This window comes from Rhinolophus sinicus, chromosome 12 (assembly GCF_057876585.1).
Source record: "Rhinolophus sinicus isolate RSI-liver-muscle chromosome 12, RSI-T2T, whole genome shotgun sequence".
Classification (NCBI taxonomy): domain Eukaryota; kingdom Metazoa; phylum Chordata; class Mammalia; order Chiroptera; family Rhinolophidae; genus Rhinolophus; species Rhinolophus sinicus.
In genome coordinates this window covers 45,071,174-45,093,206 of record NC_142512.1, presented here as the reverse complement: position 1 = coordinate 45,093,206, position 22,033 = coordinate 45,071,174, and the positions used below count along the sequence as shown (strand labels likewise).

The following is a 22,033-nucleotide window of genomic DNA, read 5'->3' as shown; positions in this document are numbered from 1 at the left end:
AGCACATTCTAATCCATTTGAAATCTATTCCACATTTGGTGACATGAAGCTTTAATTGTTCTCAAGATTTTTGTGTCCTAAGTCATAGTAAAACAAAATACCTTGGAAATCTTTCTTAGATAATCCTTCACTCACTTGCATACTTGTTTTAAGTCTTACCTGTAATACCATAATGTGTAGTATATTCATTAACCAAAATGAACTCTGAAGTCACTACACCTTCCTTTTACCTCTGTGGCCACTGTCCGGTAGATGTGAGCCCTGGCAAGGAGCCTTTGCACTGCAGAAGGCAGACTGGGTGTTGATGGCAGGTTGTAGGTTCCAGGAATTTACGGACATACTACATTGTGTAATAATATTCTATGGAAACATGCCAATATTCTTGCTAGAGTTATAGTTTAGTTTGGAGGAAGGGTTTTATTAACCTTAAATAAATAAAACTAAAGTTAGGATTACACAATATAACAGTAATCCAATGAACATAGAGGAAACATTATTTAAAACAAAACAAGACAACAAAAAAACCAACCTCTGAACAAATCCTGGAAATTGGTGTGTTACTCCTAAAAGAAAAAAAATACCATTTTTTTATTAGCCAAATTATTGTATTCTAATGTTATTATAAATACTGTGGTCTGTTGGAGTGGAGGTAGGGGAGGGGAGAACATTCACAGAAAAGATTTTTATTTTAACTATTTGTACTGTTTTTACTTACCCTACTAAACTAACACTACAGTATTGCCATATAAATTTAACTTTTGGAGATGTTCCATTGGATTTGACTTGATCGATTGGCAGGCCGCCTGAGAAGTGTATGGCTCTCCTGTTCACAGTGTGTGTGTGTGTACACCTTTTTGGGGGGAGTGCGATGCATCAGTTTTGTAAATAGAACCGATAAGCTGTGTATGAGACACGTGTGTACATGGCACTTCTTCCCACTCACTTGGAGATGAAAGGTCTGTGCTATTTTTATTAACCTTATTTCTGACCCTTGTTATTAGGTAGTCATTTAACTGTGGACCATTTCTTGAAACGTGAGTCTGAAATTTAAGAATTGTGTTTCTCTGGTAAATGCAGCATTCCTGAAAGCCCTGCTGAGGAGCAGTGGGCATTGCTGTGTTCTGAATCTTAGAGGGAGCTGGCAGTGTGCCTCGCGGCTGTTCTCCCTCGAGAGCCGGGGGTGAGTGGAAATGAGCAGTCCCTCCAGTGACAGACGTGGCAAGACACCAAGGCCAGGGGCTTTGCTGCTGGTTCTCCAGCCACTGGTGAGCCGCCTCCTGGCCTGACCCATCCCCAGTACTAGTTAGAAATGGGGGGCTTTTGTTAGAGGCTGTTTCATTCATTTATATGTGGCTTAACCACATACCTGTCCCTTGTCCATAATGCTCTTTACCGGAGACTTTTTCTAAACAAAGGTATTTCAGAACTCATTTTGGAAAAATTTTTTTTCTTACCTGAAATATAAGGAGTTGAATTAATGCACGTGCAACTAATAATTAGCTGAGTTTAGAATACTAGAGAATGAAACTGTCGGCGACTTAACTGTTTAATCATCCGTGTAAGTGGTTGGTAGTCGCTTCCAGGTCTTTGTTGTGAAGGCAAAGTGAGCGGTACATCTTATGAACCGGTGTAGCTGCCGGACTCTGTGAAACCTTGCTTTATAATCCGAACGTTGACCGTGAGGATCCAGCCCCAGGATGGCGTTTGTTCTCACGGGTGGGAGACTCTTCATATCCCAGCTGAGCAGGCCTGCAGTGAGGACTGCTTTACCACTGCATCAACCCAAGTGAAATAAGCTGGTTTGACCAGCAGCCACTGCGCCGGCACCATCTGCCCTGAATTGCCAGGCTTCATTGTCCTCAGGCTGGGCGTTTCCAGAATTGTTATCTCAGGGTCACCTCGTGTGAGAGGACGTATGCCAGACTTCCATGAGGACCAGTTAGCAAATGGATGTCTCGTTTTAGGCTAGGCTAGGTTACCCGCCATTACCATGCTCCCCTCCCACGGGGCTACTGTGCTTACTCTTAGAAGTCACCATCGAAGCCAGGAGTATATGTCCCACTAGCTAGAAAAATGGGTCAGATTCCAGGTAGTCAACTTGAAGCACATCTGCAGAATCAGCATTTTCTTTCCATTTTTCAGGCTCTCTGGAAACTAGTGTGTATATACCTGTAGGTCCTGTTGCCATTTCATCCATCATAGAGAAAAGGGACTGAAATGGCTGAGTGGAGGTAATGTGCAAGGTCATTACTGTGACGCAGTGATTTTAGATGTTCAGGAACAAATAGTTCTCAGCGGTGCTCAGTATCGCAAAGCTAGAAGCTTATTTAATTCATGTGAGTTATAGCAACTATCTTTGAAGGCAAGCATTTTCATGCTTTAAAAAAATGCCAAGGTAGAGAAATTTTGTAATATGAATTTGCCTTCTGAGAGAATAACTGTTCAGAGTGGCTCTCGGGCCGTTCTAATTTGAAACCTCCGAGAGCCTTCAAAAAGGAAAAATCCTTCGGGTGTGATAGGGTTTGTGACATCATTGCAGATGTTGTGATTAACTGTCAGTGCCCTCAGTTGCTAAATTCAACATCTAGCCCAACCTGGTATTTCTGAGATTTTTTAGATGACTATGTTACTTATGTGATTAGGATTTATTTCGATTCACTGACCGACCATAGACAATTGCTCTTCCTGTGATTTCCAAGCTGCTCAGACATGCAGGTGGCTTTTGTTTCCACACTAGTAGTGAAGCAGCACTGATATATTTTATTAAACATTAGCCCTTTTTAATAGTCATATTGTGTTAAGATAGTTTTGGGGCATTTAGTTCATTCTAATTGTATTGTAGGGTTTTATAACAGCAGCAAAACTTTTCTGTTCTTGCATGCACACATCTTACCGGAGACCTCTGTGTTTCTAACTCAGGTCCCTTGTCTGCTGGACGTTAATGATCAAAAGTGGGTGAGTTGTCTAATGTCCTGACACGGAAAACGCTTCGCCTGGAACTTAGCCTGGAACTTGTCGAAATTTCTTTATATTCCAGCTTCTCTTCTACCTGCTAACCTGTCCATCTCCTTCCTACTTTATGAAAAATTCATTGTAGATTACATGATCACATTAGAGAAAACTTAGAAAATACAGGAGAAAAAGCTATTGCTATAATTTTGCACTGTAATTTTTCCTGTGTATGTATTTTAACAGCTCTGTGTGCATGTATGTGTGTATGTTAGGACTCTATTCCTTGTGAGCAACAGAAACCTAGTTCCAACAAGCTTCAGCAAAGAGGGGAATTTATTGTAAGGATGGGGTGTCTCTGAGCCAAGGACAGGAACTTGGTGAGGCCTGAGGAGCAGTGGAAGGCAAGCTACACTCTCCCAGTCTTTCGGCTGTGGTGTTTGTTTCAGTCTTCTTTCTCTGCTTCTGCCTGTCTTTCTCTCTAGCATCCAGTTGTTTTCCACATAGAGGAAAACGTATTCATAGAAATCTCCCAAGTTTAAATTCGTATCACATCATCCGTCCAGAGAGTGCAACTTAATTCTTTTGTGATCCCAAGACCTATTGTGCAAAATAGTGGTTCCTGGGGTAACTATTTGATAGGTGGAGGGGGGCTCAGCAGGGATTTCTACCTCTTGGCTCCAGGCACGCATCCATCTTCCCTTTTTATTCATTCAGTCCCCAAATTGCCTCCACCTAACGTAATCCTGCCATCTCACATCAAGCTGCAAACCCACCCCCTTTCTCAATGGTAGACAGCCCTAAGTCTCGTTTAGCTGCAGCCCCAGTGGTCTTGGCATAGGCCACTGTTCTCCAGGCCAGGCCCTCTGGGTGATGTACTCTCCTCTAGTTCAGGTGTGACAAGGTCCAGGAGAGGCTTGTCACCATCTCTTCCCTGGGCGTCAAAATAATTGTAACCACCCCCAGAACAGTTGGTGTACCTAACCTCTGGATTGCCAGCTAGGGCAGGCACCACCCTTGAGGCTTTTATTTTCCTAGCCAGGTCAAAATAAGACTGATTTCTTATTTCCAAAGATGGAATTCAAGGCAGACTCATCCTCCTCGAGTTTAAGTCTTTACGCAGAGAATAGACTCAGCAGGCAGTGATGGAGCTTGCTGTTGTTTCCCCCATTCCGCTGAGTGGGCCCTGGCTCTGGGTAAAGTAAAGGGGGGAACTTCTCCCCCTTCCAGGCCAGGCACAGGCAAGAAGAGATGAGAGGAGCCAGGTTCTGACAGATGCTTCGCCCCCTCTGCCAGTTGGTCTGCACCATGGAAGAGGAAGGCAGGCCCTGCAGTGTTTGTCCTGCCCCTTCACGTTGCCCTGGAGATAGCCACTGGGCTTTCGCTTCTAAGGGGTTAACTAGGTGACATCCCGGCTCTTACCAAGAGTGAAAGGTATCTGGGGGTCAGGCTCCCATGCGCAAGTAACCCCCCAGTCTTTTAGGTTCGGTGCTAAAATCCAACCATATTTTTAAAATAGCATTTGTGTCAAAATTCAAGCTGTCTCAGTATAAAAAAGTTGGGCTGTTTTTAATTCAACACCTACAGGGACCAGTTAATTTGTGGGACAGTATAGTGACAAAGGAAGAGAAAATCTCAATACAAGGTCGCATTGCTGAATGTGCCCATACCTCAAAAAGATGGTCCTAGGAAACCTTACCAGCTGTCACCTGCACGTGTGTGCGGTGCACACACACACACACACACACACACACACACACACACACACACAGCTACTCCCATGGAAACCTGTAGACGAGGCTTCAGTTCCTAGCAAAGCTAGAGGACAGGCAAACCAAAAAAAAAAGAAAAAAATCTGTCCAGAATAAATATAAATACAGTGTACATTAAATTTTGGATTCTGTATTTTTCATGTGATAATGTATACAAGCATTTTTCTCTATTGTAAATTTTCCCATGTGCTATTTTCTTGATTGCATAATATTCCATTGAGTGATGTGTCATAATTTATTTCAGCCATTTAGATATTGGAAATTCAGATCTCTCTAGTTTTTTGTGTTTATAAATGGGATGTAATGAATATCATTGTGCACAGAACTTTTTTTTACCATATCTGTAATTTTTAGGATATAGAAGTAGAATTACAGAATTAAAAATATGAACACTTTAATGCTTTCCAGAAAGACTGCACTGAACTTATAATTTTCATTGCCACCAGGAATGGGTGAGAAAGTGAATTTCACTATCTTTGGCTATTTTCTTTAAAAATATATGTTTTTAATTCATTGAACATAAAAGGTACATTTTAATTTAAACTGTATTTTGATTATGAGGAGCTATTTGGATTATATTTTTTATACATTTTCTTTTATAACATGTCTCTTTTGATATTTTGGTGTTTAATTATCATATATACTCTTTATATGAGAGCTTTTTTCCTATTTTGTTTTAAACATTGTCCCCTAATTCTTTGCCTTTTAAAATTTTGTAAGTGCGTAGGGGTATGTGTAGGTATGTTGGCATTCTTTTCTATCATGGAGTCTTGCAAGATGACTAGGTTTTAGAAAGTGAAATATAACTAAGAGAAGGTCAATATACTTTCTCCCTCTATTTCAGTGGAGGCTGCTTGTGGATTATTTCTCAATCGATGTGTTAGGTCGTCATGTTAGGTCATAAACATGTCTGTTTGCAAGAAGGATGACCACTTAGATAGAATAAGGTGACCTGGGTTCTAGTCCTGACTCAGCTGTTGTCTAGACATGTGCCCTTGATGGGAATTTAGGCTCTCCCATCTGAGTTTCTTCATCTGTAAGGTGGTGGGGTTTAGAATCTTTTGGGGTGGGGGGTGGTTATACACGCCCAAGGTGACGAATCCTGTTGACCTTGAAGATGCTTCTCCATCTCATTGCAGATTTTTGGAAGTCCCAGCACAGTGACACTTCCTGAAACCTTGTTGTTTGTGTCAACCCTGGATGGAAGTTTGCATGCTGTCAGCAAGAGGACAGGATCGATCAAATGGACTTTAAAAGAAGGTAATTTGGATTTGGTCTGTGGGTGATGTGGACATTTGCTCAGCTGCTTCTGAAGAAACATTCTAGAAAGAGAAAAACAGTTACACGTTATTTAATAAAATAAAAAAGGATAATGGAGTCAAGGAAAGGGAATTATACTCAAAGGGTATGTTTACAGCTTGAATTGTGATAATCTGCTTAGTGCATCAGTTGAAGAGGCATATTTTATCTTTTTGTTTTCTTTTCTTTTGCTTCTGTCCAGATTTCATGTTTAAATGGCTCTAGGCTTTTCTATTAATAATTCTGGCTTGGTGTTTACAAAAGACATGCTGCATTGAATTTTTTTTGTTAAATTCTGATGATTAGCTTCTTGTAATTACAAGAAGGTATATTCTCTAACCACAAATGCCTCATTTGTTTTTATAGAGGCTGGAATAATTGAGGGCTGTAAGATTTGACATTCATCCAAGTTAGCTACTTTATTGGTTCTTTACATTGAGGAAAGCAAAAGACTGAGCTTGTTTCTCATTTAGCAATCTCCCACACTTCCGTTGTATGAGCTTGTCTTCCGATGATAGTTAGAATAGAGTCCTACAGCTGGGAAATTGTATTCGATTTCCAAAGTAATCTTTCTGGGTAAGGCCATGCAAGTCCCAGGATTTAGGTCTTTCAGTGTCATCCCTATTATTCTGTCCAGTAATAATCTCATTTGGCTGTAGATTGAGGTCTGACCGGCATGTTCTCTTTCATCACTAATCTGTGACTCATTATTTTCATGAGCACAGCAAGTGTTTTTCCTTCCTTAATAAAATGTTCCAAAACAGTATTTTAGATGGAAAAATATGGGCATGTGTCAGAACGTCACACGTCACTTGTCAATACGGCAGCAAACCTAGTTACCATCCATAGATGATGGCAGCTTGGGTACCACAGACCGTCCTGCCTCACCTGTCTGGGCCCTGCTTGGATCAGCAAGAACTTTGAGCAGCTGAAAGGACCAGCTCTCAAGAATGAGCGACCACAAGAAGACTGCAGAGCTGCATTTTGGCATTGCACTACGGGCTCCCAGAATGCCATCTGTACTGTCTCTCCTTCATGTTTTTAAGCCCTTTAATATTTTTAAAACAAAAGCAGCGTTGTTTTAATTTCATAATTTCTGATTTCATCCAAAGATAGAAATCAGCAAGTCACAAAAGGATGGTGACTAACATTTTCACTGTTGAGTGTTAAGGCTGTTCCCTCAGTTTCAGTATTTCTAAGGCAGGGCACTTTTGCCCAAGTCACTTCATTCTTCTGCTTTGCTTTTCCCTGCGTGTAGTGTTTTAAATTGATCTTCTCCAAGACTTAATTTCTACAAGTAGCCTCGCTATATCTGGCAAAACTGTGTCCTGCCTTATTTGATACTTAGCCGGACATAAGAGTCAATCTGCTCTCCTCCATAACTTAGAGCTGAAAGAATTTGCCTCCTTTTTATTTCATTTAACACGTGTTTACAGAACCTAATCTGTGAAAGATACTGTATGGGGCACAAAGAAGAAAAAGATGGTCCTTGCCCTCAAGGAGCCCATAGTCTGGGAGAGAGAAATGACAAGTGCACAGAACTTCCACACAGAGCAGTGTTGTAACCACCTCAGAGAGGTGCCCGGAGCTGCTGGGGAGGGTACAGGAAAGGCTTCGTGAAGCTGGGGTGTTGGAGCTGAGCCTTGGTGGGTGGATTGGACTTCAGTCAGGAGGAGTGAGTCCTGGAAAGCAGCAAAGGAGACAGCAGGGAGGAGTTAAAAGACACTTAAAGGAAGAATTAGAGAAATCGCATTAAGGTCGAATAATTTCAAGTAATATTCAATAGGTTCTAAGTCTTGTTTTTCTGAGAATAAACTGGCTTATTTTAGAGAAATTCATCTCTAGCTACCAGTAGAGTCTCTTTCTCTCCATATATATATGTATATGGTTTTTCCCCTTTCTTCCACTTCCCCCCACCCCACTCCGGTTCAAACTGTTGTTTCTTAGTCTAGTTGTGTAGGACACAGCTCCCTGGCCCATGCGGTATTATGAGCCTTGCACTCCCCTCAGCTAAGGCAGTCGGTTGCCAGTTGTTGTTTGGCAGCTCACGGCAGCTCTCGTCAGCTGCCAGCCGCTCACAATGGCTGATGTCCACTCACGCTGGCCACTGGCCACTCATGGTAGCCCATGGCAGCACTCAGCAGCCCATGGCAGCACTCAGCAGTCCGCAGCAGCTCACACCAACCTCGGGCTGCTCATGGCAGCCCAGCTCCAGGGAGAGCTGTTGTTCACAATCTTAGTTGTAGAGGGTGCAGCTCACTGGCCCGTGTGGGAATCGAACCAGTGATCTCAGCGTTAGGAGCACCGCACTCCAACCACGTGAGCCACCAGGCCGGCCCCAGTGTATATTTCTATGCAAAGATTACAGATGGTAATGCATGGAGACCCTGAGTTTTCAGTTCAGTTTTAATCTTGCAATTATAACTAAAGATTTCAAAATTGGTATTTCTAAACCATGGATATGTCAATATTTTATGAAGGTATCCAGATATTGTTCTAGGCCCTAAGGATACAACTAGTGAAGGAAACAGACAAAGTCCTTCCCCTCATAGAAGCTTTTGACCCTAATGGGGAAACTGATAAGAAAACAAATGACACAGTGGTTGTAAGAGCTCTGGAGAAAAATAAAGCAGGGAAGTGGGATAGGAACTGCCAGGTTGCAGGGGTCGGGGGTGGGTGGGGTTGCAAATTTAAACAGGCACAGCCCCACTGGGAAGGCTTCATTCGGGAAGAACTCAAGGAAGGAAGGAAGTCTTTAGGCTGAAGGCATAGCAGGGCAAAGGTGGCGTGCGCTTGGCACGGCTGAGGAAAAGCACAGACGTCGGAGCGGAGTAAGTAGGGAGGAAGGAGAGGACTAAGAGACGAGCTGGGAGGGCCAGTCATGTAGGGGTGCAGCACTCCCTTTACATAATATTCATTATAAAAATGCCCCCACTACTGTCCTGAAATGAAATTTATAGACAGTAACCTACATACACACACAGTTTTAAAGAGCAATAAATTTATTACCCAGTTAGTAATCTGAAGTAATAGGAAAGTAATTTTTAATCACATGTACGTCATTTAACGTGCAAATGCTCAGACACATAGTCATCTATACGGACACTCCACCCCTCAGTGAGTGCGTTGTCTGTTAACGCAGACGGATAAAAATGCAAACGAGGATACCCAATACCTACGGAGACCGGGTTTCCAAGATGGGGAGCAGTTCTTGATAACGTTCCAAACAACAGTACAACCTTACCTGACTTAGACAGTAGTCCCATTCTGAGAAGATTCAGTGCATAAAATTATACAAAAAGTGCCTTTGTGCTTTTAGGTAAAGCACTTAGGTTGTAGGCTCTGAGAAATATTAAAAGTTTGGGGCCCCTGTGAGTGATTGCGAGAACATCAAAGCAGCCTGCAGATACAGGGCAATCTTTGGCTGTGCAGTGCTACCTAATGTCCCTGGCCCCCCCATACTTAGGGCCTATCTCACCCCCACCAGTCCCTGTGAGCACCAGGAAATGCCCGCAGACTTCCTGAGCACTGCCCAGCAAGCTGTGCACCCCCAGCCCTCCACGGAGACCACTGGTATAGCAGCTGGTGGCTGGTATGAGGACATTGGCTTTTTGGAAGCCATCAGAGGTTTCTGAACAAAGGAGTGCCATGCCCTGGTGTTATGGACTGATGTTTATGTCCCCCAAAAATCCAATGTGATGGCATTTGGAGGTGGAGCCTTGGGGAGGTAATTCATTTGGATGAAGTCATGAGAGAGGGACCCCGTGATGGGATTAGTGTCCCTATGAGAAGAAAAAGAGACCAGAGTACTTGTGCTCTCCACCATGTGAGGACACAGAAGGAGCCCCTCTACAACTCTCACTAGCCCCCAAACATGCTGACACCTGATCTTCGACCTCTAGTCTCCAGAATTGTGAAAAATAAATATCTGTTGTTTAAGCCACGCGGGTTATAGTATTTTGTTATGGAAGCCCGAGCTGACTAAGACACCTGGCCTCCGCTTTACAGGATCAGCAGGTGCTGTGTTGGGACTGAGCTGATGGGCCAGGAGGAAGCAGGAGACCAGGCAGAGGCTACTGCACCAGTCCAGGCAAGGGAGGCCGTGGGCTTGGGCCTGAGTGGCAGCGGGGAAGCAAAGCGAAATGGAAGAAACGTGCCGATGCAAAGACACCTTTAACTCATCAAACTGGGGTTCTGCAGAATATATACCTATTATTCCATCTCATGGTTTCCTAACTGTTTACTTGTTTCAGGGGCCAAAAAACAGGGAGCTTTTTTTTCTTTTTTTTCTTTCCACAGAGTGGTTTTGGCAGGTGCTTTTGTTCCTCACCCAAACATGCGTTGCAGTTCCCAGAAACAGAGATTTCTTACACCATCGTGGCAAACTGCACCTAGTACAGAAAACGAGTTTTATTTGTTTTCAGAAACTAATTTGAGCTCTGACATTTTATGCTAGGTGTGATCTTTTTAAGCTGTGATTTTTGTAACTGTAGCTACACCACTGTGTCTTTCTCTGAAATTTCACTAGTGAAGATGGTTGAGTATGTTTTATTTCTGCACTTTCAGCCCAAAGGCAAACTGAGAACGTTGCTGTCATGCTTTATGTTAGATTAGTTTTTCAAAGCTTGCTTTGCCTTGCTGGGGTTGAAAGGACTTTCTTTGGTATTACAGGGACTGGTTTAGGGCTTGGTGTACTCGACTTAAAATACTAGTTAATGCTGACTTTTGACACTCAAATCTTCATCAAATTGCAGGTTACTCTTTACTCCCATCCCCTTCCATGGCACAGAGAACTGGGTCTAATTTAGAACCATTCTTTACTAATCATAAAAATATGCTAACTGTGCAACATGGCTACTTCCCCAGCCAGATGGGCCCCGAATCCTGAGATGTCCCTTGAATGGTTGATATTCGAGAGGTATCTTATGAGGGAAGGATCAGAACAAGATTTGTTATTTGAAATTGGAAGAAAATCTTTCCATATGGGTTTCCCTTTCTTACTGTGCCTCTTCCCACCCACTTTGGAAAACAGAGGGATTGATGCTCTGCTACTTGATCACCAAGTCCTGGCATGTAGACTGAAGAAGTGTCTCCCAAATCGGACTCCTTGTCCCTGTCCCTCTTGCCGGTGCCTTAGCCAGGCTCTTGACATCCATTTCCCAGACGAATTCGGCAGCTCCCTGACTGCCAGCCGTCCCTGCTGCCTCTTGTTCTCCCATTCACCCACCACACTGCCATCACGCATGCCCTCTGCAAAGACCAATTGCACTGTGCTGCACCCCTGCTCCACTACTCTTGGTGTTGTCTAGAACAGTGCTACTCCAAGTGTGGTCTGCCCACCTGTGTTACCTGTCCATGAGGAGAGAACTACAGAAGGGAGAGGAAGTGTCATCAATGATGGGTTGGAATTGTCACCAGTGGTCCTTCACCACTGTTAGTTTGAGAAGCACTGGTCCACGGGGTCAAATCTAAGCTCCTTAGCATGCATGCAAGGCCCTTCAGAATCCACTCTCTCCCACCTCTCCAGCCTCAATCCCGTTTCTTCCAGTAGGTGCCCCTTGGAGTTGTGGCAGCCACAACTCAGAGACATCGGGCCTTTGCTGATGCTCCCTCCCCACCAGCAGCCTGCAGTGTTGGTCAGGCGCCTGTTCATCTGTTAAGACCCCCTTCCCAGATTACCTCCTTGACTCCTCAAGCAGGGTGAGCCCCTTCCTCATCTGGGTTCTGGAGGCACTTCGTTGAAGCCTCTGCTATGGCACTTCCTCCTTGTGATGGGAATTGTTGCTTACCTTTGTCTTCCTGCTGAATTTCTAACTCCTTGAAGGTAAGGGTCTCTGGACAGCCAGGGATGCTCAGTAAATGTCTGAGACATCTAACGCTGACTGGGGCCCAGAACCCTTCTGACTAGACATCTTTCAGGAGCCCTGAGAAACAGATGAAACCTGACTTTGCCTCCTCAGGATGCGTCATCTGTCACTCATACCATCGCCACAGCAGGCCAGTTCCAGTTTCTGATCTTAGCTTTTTGTGACTTTTTGCAGGAGGTTTTCTCTCCTGTCCTTTAGGCAGTGGGCATTTTGCATTTTGCTCAGAAAGAGTCAGAGTTCTGCCTTCAGAGGTGTGATGGGAAACATAGGGGAAGTTGTGAAAAGGGATGACATTTCATTAATAGTTCTAATCTGTTTTCTCTTAAGGAATGTTCTAGGCTTAAGATATGCATCACCACCTTGCAGCCTCGTTGCTTACGCATAAGAAAAGTGGTTTTTTTGCTGTTTGTTTTGGAGGACTGAAAATTAAGTTTTGTGAGAGAGGATATGAAAGAGGCCTGTTTTGCTTTTGAGTATCTTGAAAATGTGTTTTCTCTCTCTCTCTCTCTCTCTCTTTTCTTTTTGTATTTTACTACTTACCATGGAAAATTCTAAACATATACAAACATAGAGAATTATATAACGAACTCTCCTATACCCATCTCTCAGCTTCAGCAGTCACCAGCTGGTACCAGATTTCATCTGTACCCCCATTCACATCCCTCCCTCCTGGGGGATTTGCTTCAGAGCAATGCCTCCCACATTGTGGAGGGGGTCTCGTAGATAGCAGTCACCACACATAGTAGCACAGGTTTCAACTCCAATGGGTGTTTTTGCAGCATTGCTTGGTATGTATCAGAATATGCCTGTGAATGTTGAAGTACAGGGATAAAATACCTCTTTTTAAAAAAAGATTTTATTGTGGAAGGGGAACAGGACTTTATTGGGGAACAGTGTGTACTTCCAGGACCTTCTCCAAGTCAAGTTGTTCTTTCAATCTTAGTTGTGGAGGGCGCAGCTCAGTTCTCAGTTCTATTGTTAGTTGCAGGGGGCACAGCCCACCATTCCTTGCAGGAGTCGAATGGGCGACCCTGTGGTTGAGAGGACGCACTCCAACCAACTGAACCATCCAGGAGCTCAGTGGCAGCTCAGCTCAAGGTGCCCTGTTCAATCTTAGTTGCAGGGGACGCAGCCGAGGAATCGAACCGGCAACCTGTGGTTGAGAACCCACTGCCCCATGTGGGAATCAAACCGGCAGCCTTCGGCGTTAGGAGCACAGCGCTCCAACTGCCTGAGCCACCAGGCCGGCCCTAAAGTACCTCTTTTGGCTGTGACGTAGTTACTTGTCCTTTTGTTCATCTTGGGATGACGGTGCAAGGCTTGATGGCACCCCACCGCTTAAGAATGCATTCTGTGGACTTACGACGTCCTGACAGGCATTTGGTTGTAGGCCATAGCGTTGGATTGCCTCATCCTCACGCCCCTCTTAATTCTTTCAGGACTGATTATAGCATTCAACGTGCGTTTTCAGATCCAAGTTACTTCTGCCAGGGCGAGGATGAAGAACCTGGTAGAAGTTGACTGCCTTTAGTACGGGCGGTTTTCCAGATTACTTTGGAATCTCCCCAGGATCATCTTTGTCAAAAATGACGTTTGGTAACTTGCAGAGGTTACCTGCAAGAAAACCTGCTGCATCCTCTCCCAGTTCTGATGAGATTTGGATTTTTGAGGAACTTTTGACTGAATGTCTATTTTAAAATGCTCTCCTCATGAAAACTGAACTCTGAGGAACGTTTGAGACTTTATACCCTACAATTTGGACCTAGAGTCTTTAATGGGAGTGTTCAGGTGTAGATTCCAGAAGTACCTTTCTCTGGAGGGAAGAGTGAGCTGCCACTGGGAAGAAGTATTGCCTCCTCGGTTCACTTAAGCTCATGAACCATATTTGGGAGATTCAAGTTTTGAGTTAAGGGAGGGTGAATGACCTTGTTTCTACCAGTAGTTTTTATAAGAAAACAATAATAGAACGCTAAGCGTTTTCGGTTGTTTATTGTATTCAGACTAGCCCATCTCGGTTCACTGTCAGAGAGGATTACAATCTTCATGTCCTTTTTAACTCATTCCTTTCCCTCACTCCATTTTTCTGATCAGGGCTGTTTTATTGACATTTTTCCCCTTTCTGGTTCCTGACCACCCATTCTTTGTGCCCCACCCCCAGCCCACCCTGCTCAGGCCATCCTACTGGGGTTATGGAGTTGCCTTCCTCACCACCCTTTATGAATCCTTTTTCTTATTCACTTTGCACCCTGATACCTGGCTCTCTAACCTTTTTTCATAGGACTTGTATCGCATTGCTCTCTTTCAGGAGCCTGCAATCACTTCCTGGTTAGTGCTCTACATGCCACATCACAGAGTTTTCATAGCTTTCTTCTCCCTCCATGGTCTCACTGCCTACAGGCCGGCCCCATTGGCATTCAGAAGGAACATGTCACCCTTACCAAGCCTGTGTCCTCATTCCCACAGAGGAAGTGATTGATGGGTCTAAAGTCATGTTGTCTTGTCATCGCTACACACTGGGCCAGCCTCTTTTATAATGTCTTTCTCCCCTGAGTACACTAGCCCTCACCGATTTCTCTCACCTAGGAAATCCTGTGGTACCTGTGGCATATACCACGTTTCAGCCGTTCGTTATATACTGTTTCATGTAAGTCAGCTTTCTAAGCTCTTTTCTTTATGCCACACAGCGTGGACCAGAGAACCAAGCTCATAGTAGATGTCTGACATTTGTTTTTGAGATATGTGTTTGGTAAACCTCAATAGATAATGACTAAGATGGGTTTTCATCCTCTTCCTCAGAGAGAGAGGGAGGGAGAGAAAGACGAGGCTCTTGAATATTGGGTATGGCGGAGGTTTCCAGGGAGCATAAAGCAGTTGGGCTTCATTTGTGCCCTTTTTGTCCTTAAATACATTTCAAAAGGATCAACCCAGAATATTTCAAATCACCGCCAGAGGTGCACCTGGAAGGGGCTGGTTTGCAGAATTTCTAACTGCTGTGACATCTTCCTTGGACCTGGAGAAGTCTTCCAGCTGGAGAAGCTGCTGGTTTGAAGTGCTGGGTGTGTAGGGTCAGTAGACGGTTGTGCTCCGGAAACAAGAGGCAGGTGGAGCAGGGCAGTAAAGCCAGTGCTCATCTAGATTCCACCCGAGCAGCAGTGTGTTCCAGAACTATCAGTGCTCGTCTAGGGAAGAGAAGACAATGACCTTAGAAGGTTCCTGGAGCTCCATTCAGATGGGCAAGCTGTTCTTGTGGCTTCTGTAATCAAAGGGATCTTGTTCCTTCCTACGTGGAAAAAAAGTCTGCCTGGAGCTGCCTCCAGAGAGGGGCCGAGCACCGATTGGAAACAATTTAAACTTTGGTTGACTTCACCAGAGACATTTTTCTGTTTTGCTGGCTTTCCCCAGACCCTCATCAATGCTGATAAGCCTGTGTGTTGGAAAGCCTGATACGGTACTGACGGGCTCCTTCACGCTCTTGGAGTAGATTTCCCTTTGGTCTCGCCACACCCTGTGATATTTATTGTAGGTTCAGGCTGTCAAGTTTTACACTACAGGTGAGAGCAGGAAAAACAGGCATTTCTTTTCAACCTATTGGAAAGGGTTTCCTTTTTCAAGCTTCTCTCTCTCTGTTTTTTAACTTTTCATTTGAGGAAAACTTCAGCATCCACAAAAGGAATGAGACTAGTATCACGAAACCACCTTGTACCCAGCACCCAGTTTCAGTAATGATCAACACATCTCAGGCCCCTTCCCCCACCTCCATTATTTTTAAGCAAAGGCCATACCAGTTTTTCCATACATTTAAGTAATTTTTAAATGTGAGTAACTACACAGAGCTATGCCTGGGCATCTCTTTTTAGCTTTTATCATGTAGGTTTCTGTGTGGAAAAGTCCTTTTTATTAAGAAAGACTTATTTGAATGAGTGTAGTCCCTCTACAATATTGACTACCTTAGATTATTGACTTTCTGTCATTCTGCAGACAGCATTCCCTGCTAACTACAAGGGGAGCAAAGACATGGGCAGCAGTTACACAGGATTTCACTCTCTGATAATTCAGTACATAAGCTTTCTGTACTTTCTTTTGTATATTTCACAGTAAACAAAATAGCTGGTCTCTGACTTTCAAGTGCTTAAAATCTAATTCAGCCCCCAGTTTTTTGAGAACCAAAAAGGCCACATACAATTAAGTATAATATCTGTCCCTTGAGAAATGCGTTATAAGACCCTCCCGAGTGCAGTGGGCGGTCAGTTTCTGATTTCCTGGAGAAGGAAGCATTTGAGCTGACTCCAAAGGTCAAGCAGATTTAGGTAGATGGAGATGGGATGGGTAACGGTGAGCACAGGGGCCGACGTGAAAGCATGGAGGGAGTTTCGAGAAGAGATGTGATCAAAAGATGATCATGGAGAATGGGGCCCTGGTTCTGCAGAGCCTCGAATGCTTAGGCCTGTGGTTCCCAGTCCATGCTGAGGGGCCCCAGGCTGCCACAGGGACCTCAGGCACTGCACCTTGTATGAACTTGAGAGGAATGCAGCAGTGCTCCCCAAGTGCCAAACCCCATGCATGAGGTCGTTTATAGTTTCAACATTGCGCTGCTTGTCCTGTCAGTGATGTATCTTGGCCAAGCTGAGTTTTTGGCAGTTGCTGTAATAAAATCCAAGTACCACGTGAAAATCACTGTAGCGCGGTCAGGAGGGTGGCGGTGTCTAATCTGATTATAAGGTTTGGAATACGTGCAGCCCCTGACAGATACACACATTCCCATGAGTAAATTGTTATGGTTAAGAATGAAAGAAACCTTTTTCTTTCAGTTTACATGTATTAGTATTAGTATTTGCATGTGGCTTACGTTGTTAGACCCTAAATACTTCGGTCACTTAGACCTAACTGCTTAATAAATGGAACTGTTAGGTATTTCTCTTGGCTGAGGGCCCTATGAGGAAATTACTGAGACATTAAGGGTACTGCAAACCAAGAAAGCTTGGGAACCTCTGACTGGAACCACAGAGATGGAAGGTGTGGGAGCCATTGTAGAATTATGAGGAGGAAAGGCGGGAACAGATTGGCCTTTGTCAAGCCCTTGCAGGCAGTGGGTGGGGTGCATATGTGAAGGGCAGAGATCTGACACAGGGAGCTGGTTAGGAGGCTGCCGGGTAGACCCAGTGAGAAGTGGTGACCACCTGATTTTGGCAAAGGAGATGAAAAGGAGGACTTAGATTTTGAGAGCTGTTTAATAGGTTGAATCTTACAAAACTCAGCATCTAACTGAATGGGAGAGGTTAGAATTAAGAGAAGGAGAGAGTCAAGGACAACTCAGTTTCCGGGATTGTGTGACTGGGTAGAAGTGGAGCCAACCAGCCCCTGTGGGGAATGTAAAGGAGCCATTTCTGGGGGATCTGACATCGGGTGGTGATACCCTAGAAGCAGTTGGAAGTGAGACTGGGTCATGGGCTCCACAGGAGAATGGTGTCAGATGCCATATGGAGACCCAGTGAGAAGGATTTACAAGTGTTTGTTAGATTGTCACTGGAAATCGGCAGTGGCAGTTTTGGTCTTATTTTGAGGGTAGGTGCCAGAGAGCGGTGAGTTGAGAAAGGCACAGAGGGCGAGAAGGTGAAACCCAGGACCCAGAGCAGTGGCTTCCCAGTGTGGCGGAGATCAGAATTACCTGGCACCGTCAGAAACGCAAATTCCCTGGCCCCACGTACAGAAACCTAGAAATCAACACTTCAAAAACTGTAGGTAATTGCTGGTGGGGATGTAAAATAGTACAGACACTTTGGAGAACTGTTTTAGTTTCCTGTCAAGTCAAATATAAACAGTGTGGTTAAGCTTCTACTCCTACATATTTTCGCAACAGAAATGAAGATATATGTCCAAACAAAGACATGTACACAAATGTTTATAGCAGTTTTATTCATATTTTCGAGCCCCAAACTAGAAATAACCCAAATGTCTACCAACAGATAAATAAATTGTGGTCGGTCCATAAGGCGGAGTACTATTCAGCAATAAAAAAGAAGAAACTATGATACATGCAACTCTGTGGATGAATTTCAAAAACAGGATGCAGAGAGAAAGAAGCCAGACACAAACGAGACCCTGCTGTATGAGTTCCATTTGTGAGATTTCAGAACAAACACAGTGAATCTATTGGTGGTTATAATGGGCCTGAGTTAGGGATATTGCATCCAAAGGGGTATGAGAAATGTTTTGGGGTGACGGAAATTACCTACATCTTGATTGTGAAGGTGGTTACATAGATGTGTGTGTTTTACGAGACTCATCAAACTGTACACTTAAAGTGGATGCGTTAGGAGAGAAAGGAGAGCGTGTGCAAAAGAGAGAGGAAAGCCCAGAGGTTTGGTGTGCTTGTAGGCGGTGGGGGAGGAGTTAGCTAGCCAGAAGGAGGACTTGAAATCCTCCTTGGAAGGCTTGGAGATGGGGTACTGCTTGGGGGCTCCAGAGGGATGGTGTGAGAGATCTATTAGTATGAAGGTGAAAACATTGTCCTTTTATAGAGACATGAAGGGAAAGGTGGAGCTGGGCAAACTTGGAGGGTGGAGGGCAGGAAGTTTCCGAGTGCTCCCTCTGTCCCCCTGTACCACAGGAGGCTGGGTTATATGTGGAGAGAAGGGGGCCTTGAGGCAAGGAGTGAACAAGGGAGCAGAGGCCAATCAGAAAGTAAATTTATCTCCTATGACATGGGGCCTACCTGGCCATGGATATATAATGGTGTCTCCAAGAGTGATTGTAGTATTTTTTTCAGCCGTGCTCTGAGTCTGGGTGGAGGAAAGGGGATTGCTGGGTACATTCTGGGTTGAGGTTGATAGAGCATAGCTGCCGGATTATTTATTAGAAGTTATCAACGATGGCTGTCTAGGCTGGGCAGGAATAGAAGTAAGAAGGAAACTAAAATATATTGAGCACCTCCTATGTGCCAGGCACTGTTTTAGATGTTGGGGAGATAGTAGACAACAAAAGATAAATCTCAGCCCTTAGGAAGTTCACCGTAGCTAGAGTTAAACATTAAATAAAATATACTATACTTCAGAGGTGGTAAGTGTCATGGAGAAAAACTAAGCAAGGAAGAGGGTAGGGAATCCTGCGGGGTAGGAGGTGATCATGGAAGACCTCTCTGAGATGGTCCCGTTTATTCAAAGACCTAGGCAGAGGAAACAGCCAATGCAAAGGCCCTAAGGCAGGGACAGTTTGGCAGCATTCGAGGAATAGAGCAAGGAGGAAACAGTGGGAGAGTATTCCAGGGTGACAGGATGGGTGGGGAAGGGTGAGGTTGTTTGGGGTTTGCAGGCCACTGTGTGAACATTGGCCTTTACTGAGGGAGACAAGAACCACCAAAGGATTTTGAGTGGCAGAGAAGTATAACCTGATTTATCTTTTCAAAGGATCACTCTTCTCTGTGTCAGGGCACTGACTTGAAGTCTTGACAAACATCTAATCCTTACTTAATCCACATAGAGCTGTCCCATGAGGTTGGTGTTTATTATTGTCTCTCTTTCTCTCTCTCTCTCTTTTTTTTCTTTACTGATAAGGAAATTGAGGCTCAAAGAGATTAGGTAACTTTGCTGAGATCACTCAGCTGGTAATTGGCAGAGCTAGGATTTAAGCCTGGGTTTGTCTGATTCCAAAGGCCATACAGAAGAGGAGAAAGGGGGGCGCTTGAAAGACCAGGGGTTCTCACATGTTGGAGTGGGAAACAAAAGGGTGACGGGCATTATAGGAGTCGACTGTGGAGTCTGGCAGCTGATGGGGTGTGCTGGGGGGAATGAGTGTCAGCAGTGTACTTCGAAGCCTGCCTGTCTTCTAGGAGCATAGGGGTGCTGTTAACAAAATAAGGTCATCTGGAATAGAAGCCAGTCTGGGGTTAAAGATGGAGGGCCTGACTTTCGGATGGAGGTGCTGGCAGGAAATAGTGGGAATGTCTGGTTGATCCAGAAAGAAGAGATCAAGAGATGGGGACCTAGACTCTCCCCATTGCAATTATGGTTGAAGCTGTAGAGATGGATGTGCTCTGTGGGAGAACTTGGAAAGCTTCTCTCTATGGGAGTGGGAAGTGGGGAGGAAGGGAGGAGATAGATGAGAGAGAGAGAGACAGAGGTGAAAAATCAGGCAGTGCAGGGCCACAGAAGCCAAGAGGGGGAGAGACTCAAGGGGAGAGGTGAACCACGAATGGGAAGTGGAATGAAGGGGGCTGCCTCTGACAGAGTGGCCTTGGGCAGGAGGTGCATGGGATCCCTGTGGTCGTGAAGTTGCAGAAAGGGTAGGGCTTTTGGTGCTGATGGACTGAGACGCTAAGGCCCGCAGCTCAAGAGGGGAGCCCAAGGCAAGTGTCCACTGGGGCCCAGCACAGAGGGAGCAAGTATGAGTTTTACGAGAGGATGGGATGGAGAATAAAGGTGAAAAAGGTATTCATGGAAAATAAAAATTTATTTATTTTGGAGATAAAAATATTTAAATTTTTACCCTTAGGAACTTGGACAAAGGAAAGATGAGAACATCTAGTTTGAGTCATTTCTGTCTCAAGTTAAAAAAGAGCATTAGATTAGCACAAAATAGTAACGACGGGTGTCACATAAGCTCACCTGGTTTCTCCAAGTGTAAAGGTTGTGCCATTTCAGGCCTGAGGTGGACCCACTGGAGGAATCGAGTCAAGTCCAATGGCTGCTCCTAGGGGCACCGTGACAGGCTTGTTTCTTCCCGTGTTAATCCAGGAGACCAAACACTGATTTCATCTATTTTTTTTCACTCGTCTGATATCCTTGCCTTTACCTAGAATAACAAATATTTTTTCACTTGTGAAGTAATTGCTGGAAATACCTCATTAGTGTGCCCCTTTTTCCTTATCAGTCTCCATATAGAGTGGCTTATTTTATAGCTGTATTTGTTTATATTCTTATAGTTAGGCCAAGTTTCTTTTCTCATGGCTGATTTTATTTTTAAAGCAAGAATTTTGCCTGTTCCCATTATTAAATCAAAAACAACCACCTGTTTTTTTAAAATGTTGTATGATTTAATTCCTATGAAATTTTACATGGGAGACAATTACATATGGTAATAGAAGGCAGAATAATGGTTACCTCTGTCGTACGGGTAGTAGCTAGAGGGGCAGAAACAACCCCTTCTTCGTGTTGGGCTTCAGTGCACATTTGCAGATGATGCTGTTTACTTTTATTTTGCCGGCTTTCCCGATATCTTTAACCTGTTATATATCTTGAAACATTTCGAGTATATGTAGGGAGAACAGTAAAGTGACTCGCCAGTGTTGTCACGTCCATCTTTAGACAGTTATGACAGGCTGCCATTCTTTGTTTCATCTCTACCCCCGTACAATTTTTTTCCGTAGTATTAAGGCCAATCTCAAATTCTAGTGATTCTTTGCGGGGGGGGGGGGGGGGGGAGCCGTTTGCTGCCCTCTATCAGAGCTGTCTTAATAGTTGTGCTATTACATGGCCTCCAGCCTTGCAGGTGTTTATCCCAGGGACCTTATTGTGCGCAGTGGATGGGATGCTAAGATAATCAGAAGGTTCCCCTACTGGAGGTCATCTCCTCCTAAACCTAGAGAAAAAGCATGGTTCTTAAACGCTGGTGTAGTCCACCAATCCTCCTCTGGCCCCTGCAGACGGCCTGTGTCCTAACTGGAACCTTTCTGGTGCAGGACATTTTGGGACCTCAGGCCTCATTGTCAGGTGACCAGTGTATAAGCTCTAGAAAACCAGGAAAATCTGCACCTGACGACAAGTCCTTGAGAGTGAGCATTCGCTGTGCAACAAAGATAAGCTTATGAACAGAAATCGAAATCCTGCTGGTCTCCACGTCTTGTTTCCAGTGAATTGCTAGAATTTGGCAGTGTCCTCTTCATGTGTGTTTATCTGTGATACTTTTAAGTGGCTGAAACGAACAAAAAAGATGCCCTCTCGACTCTTGTCTTTGGAACATAGCATTCTTGCTTTTCCCGGCTTGCAGGGCTGCAGGGCTGCAGGGCTGCGTTGAAGTAACCGGATTGTAATCACACCTTGACTGTTTCAGTAGGGTGAGTGCTGTGTGCCCTGATTTCCTGTCTCTTGCATCAGTCTGTTCGTGAGCTTGTGCAGACAGGTGATTAATGGGAACGACAAACATGCTTACTGA

The 22,033-nt window shown here is 44.4% G+C and overlaps 1 protein-coding gene across 4 annotated transcripts in view; it reads left to right on the top strand.

Annotated features, from left to right (window-relative positions):
• Nucleotides 1-22,033, top strand: part of ERN1 (endoplasmic reticulum to nucleus signaling 1) — a 79,281-nt gene that overhangs the window by 19,972 nt on the left and 37,276 nt on the right. For 2 of the 4 annotated variants that reach the window (XM_019732980.3, XM_088802322.1), the window contains exons 2-3: nt 2,920-2,955; nt 5,861-5,981. In XM_019732980.3, the coding sequence (XP_019588539.2) occupies nt 2,920-2,955; nt 5,861-5,981 (157 nt within the window). Of the gene's footprint in view, nt 1-2,919; nt 2,956-5,860; nt 5,982-21,868; nt 21,936-22,033 lie in introns of those variants that run through there. The other 2 variants (XM_074320868.2, XM_019732982.3) reach the window with 2 other exon arrangements.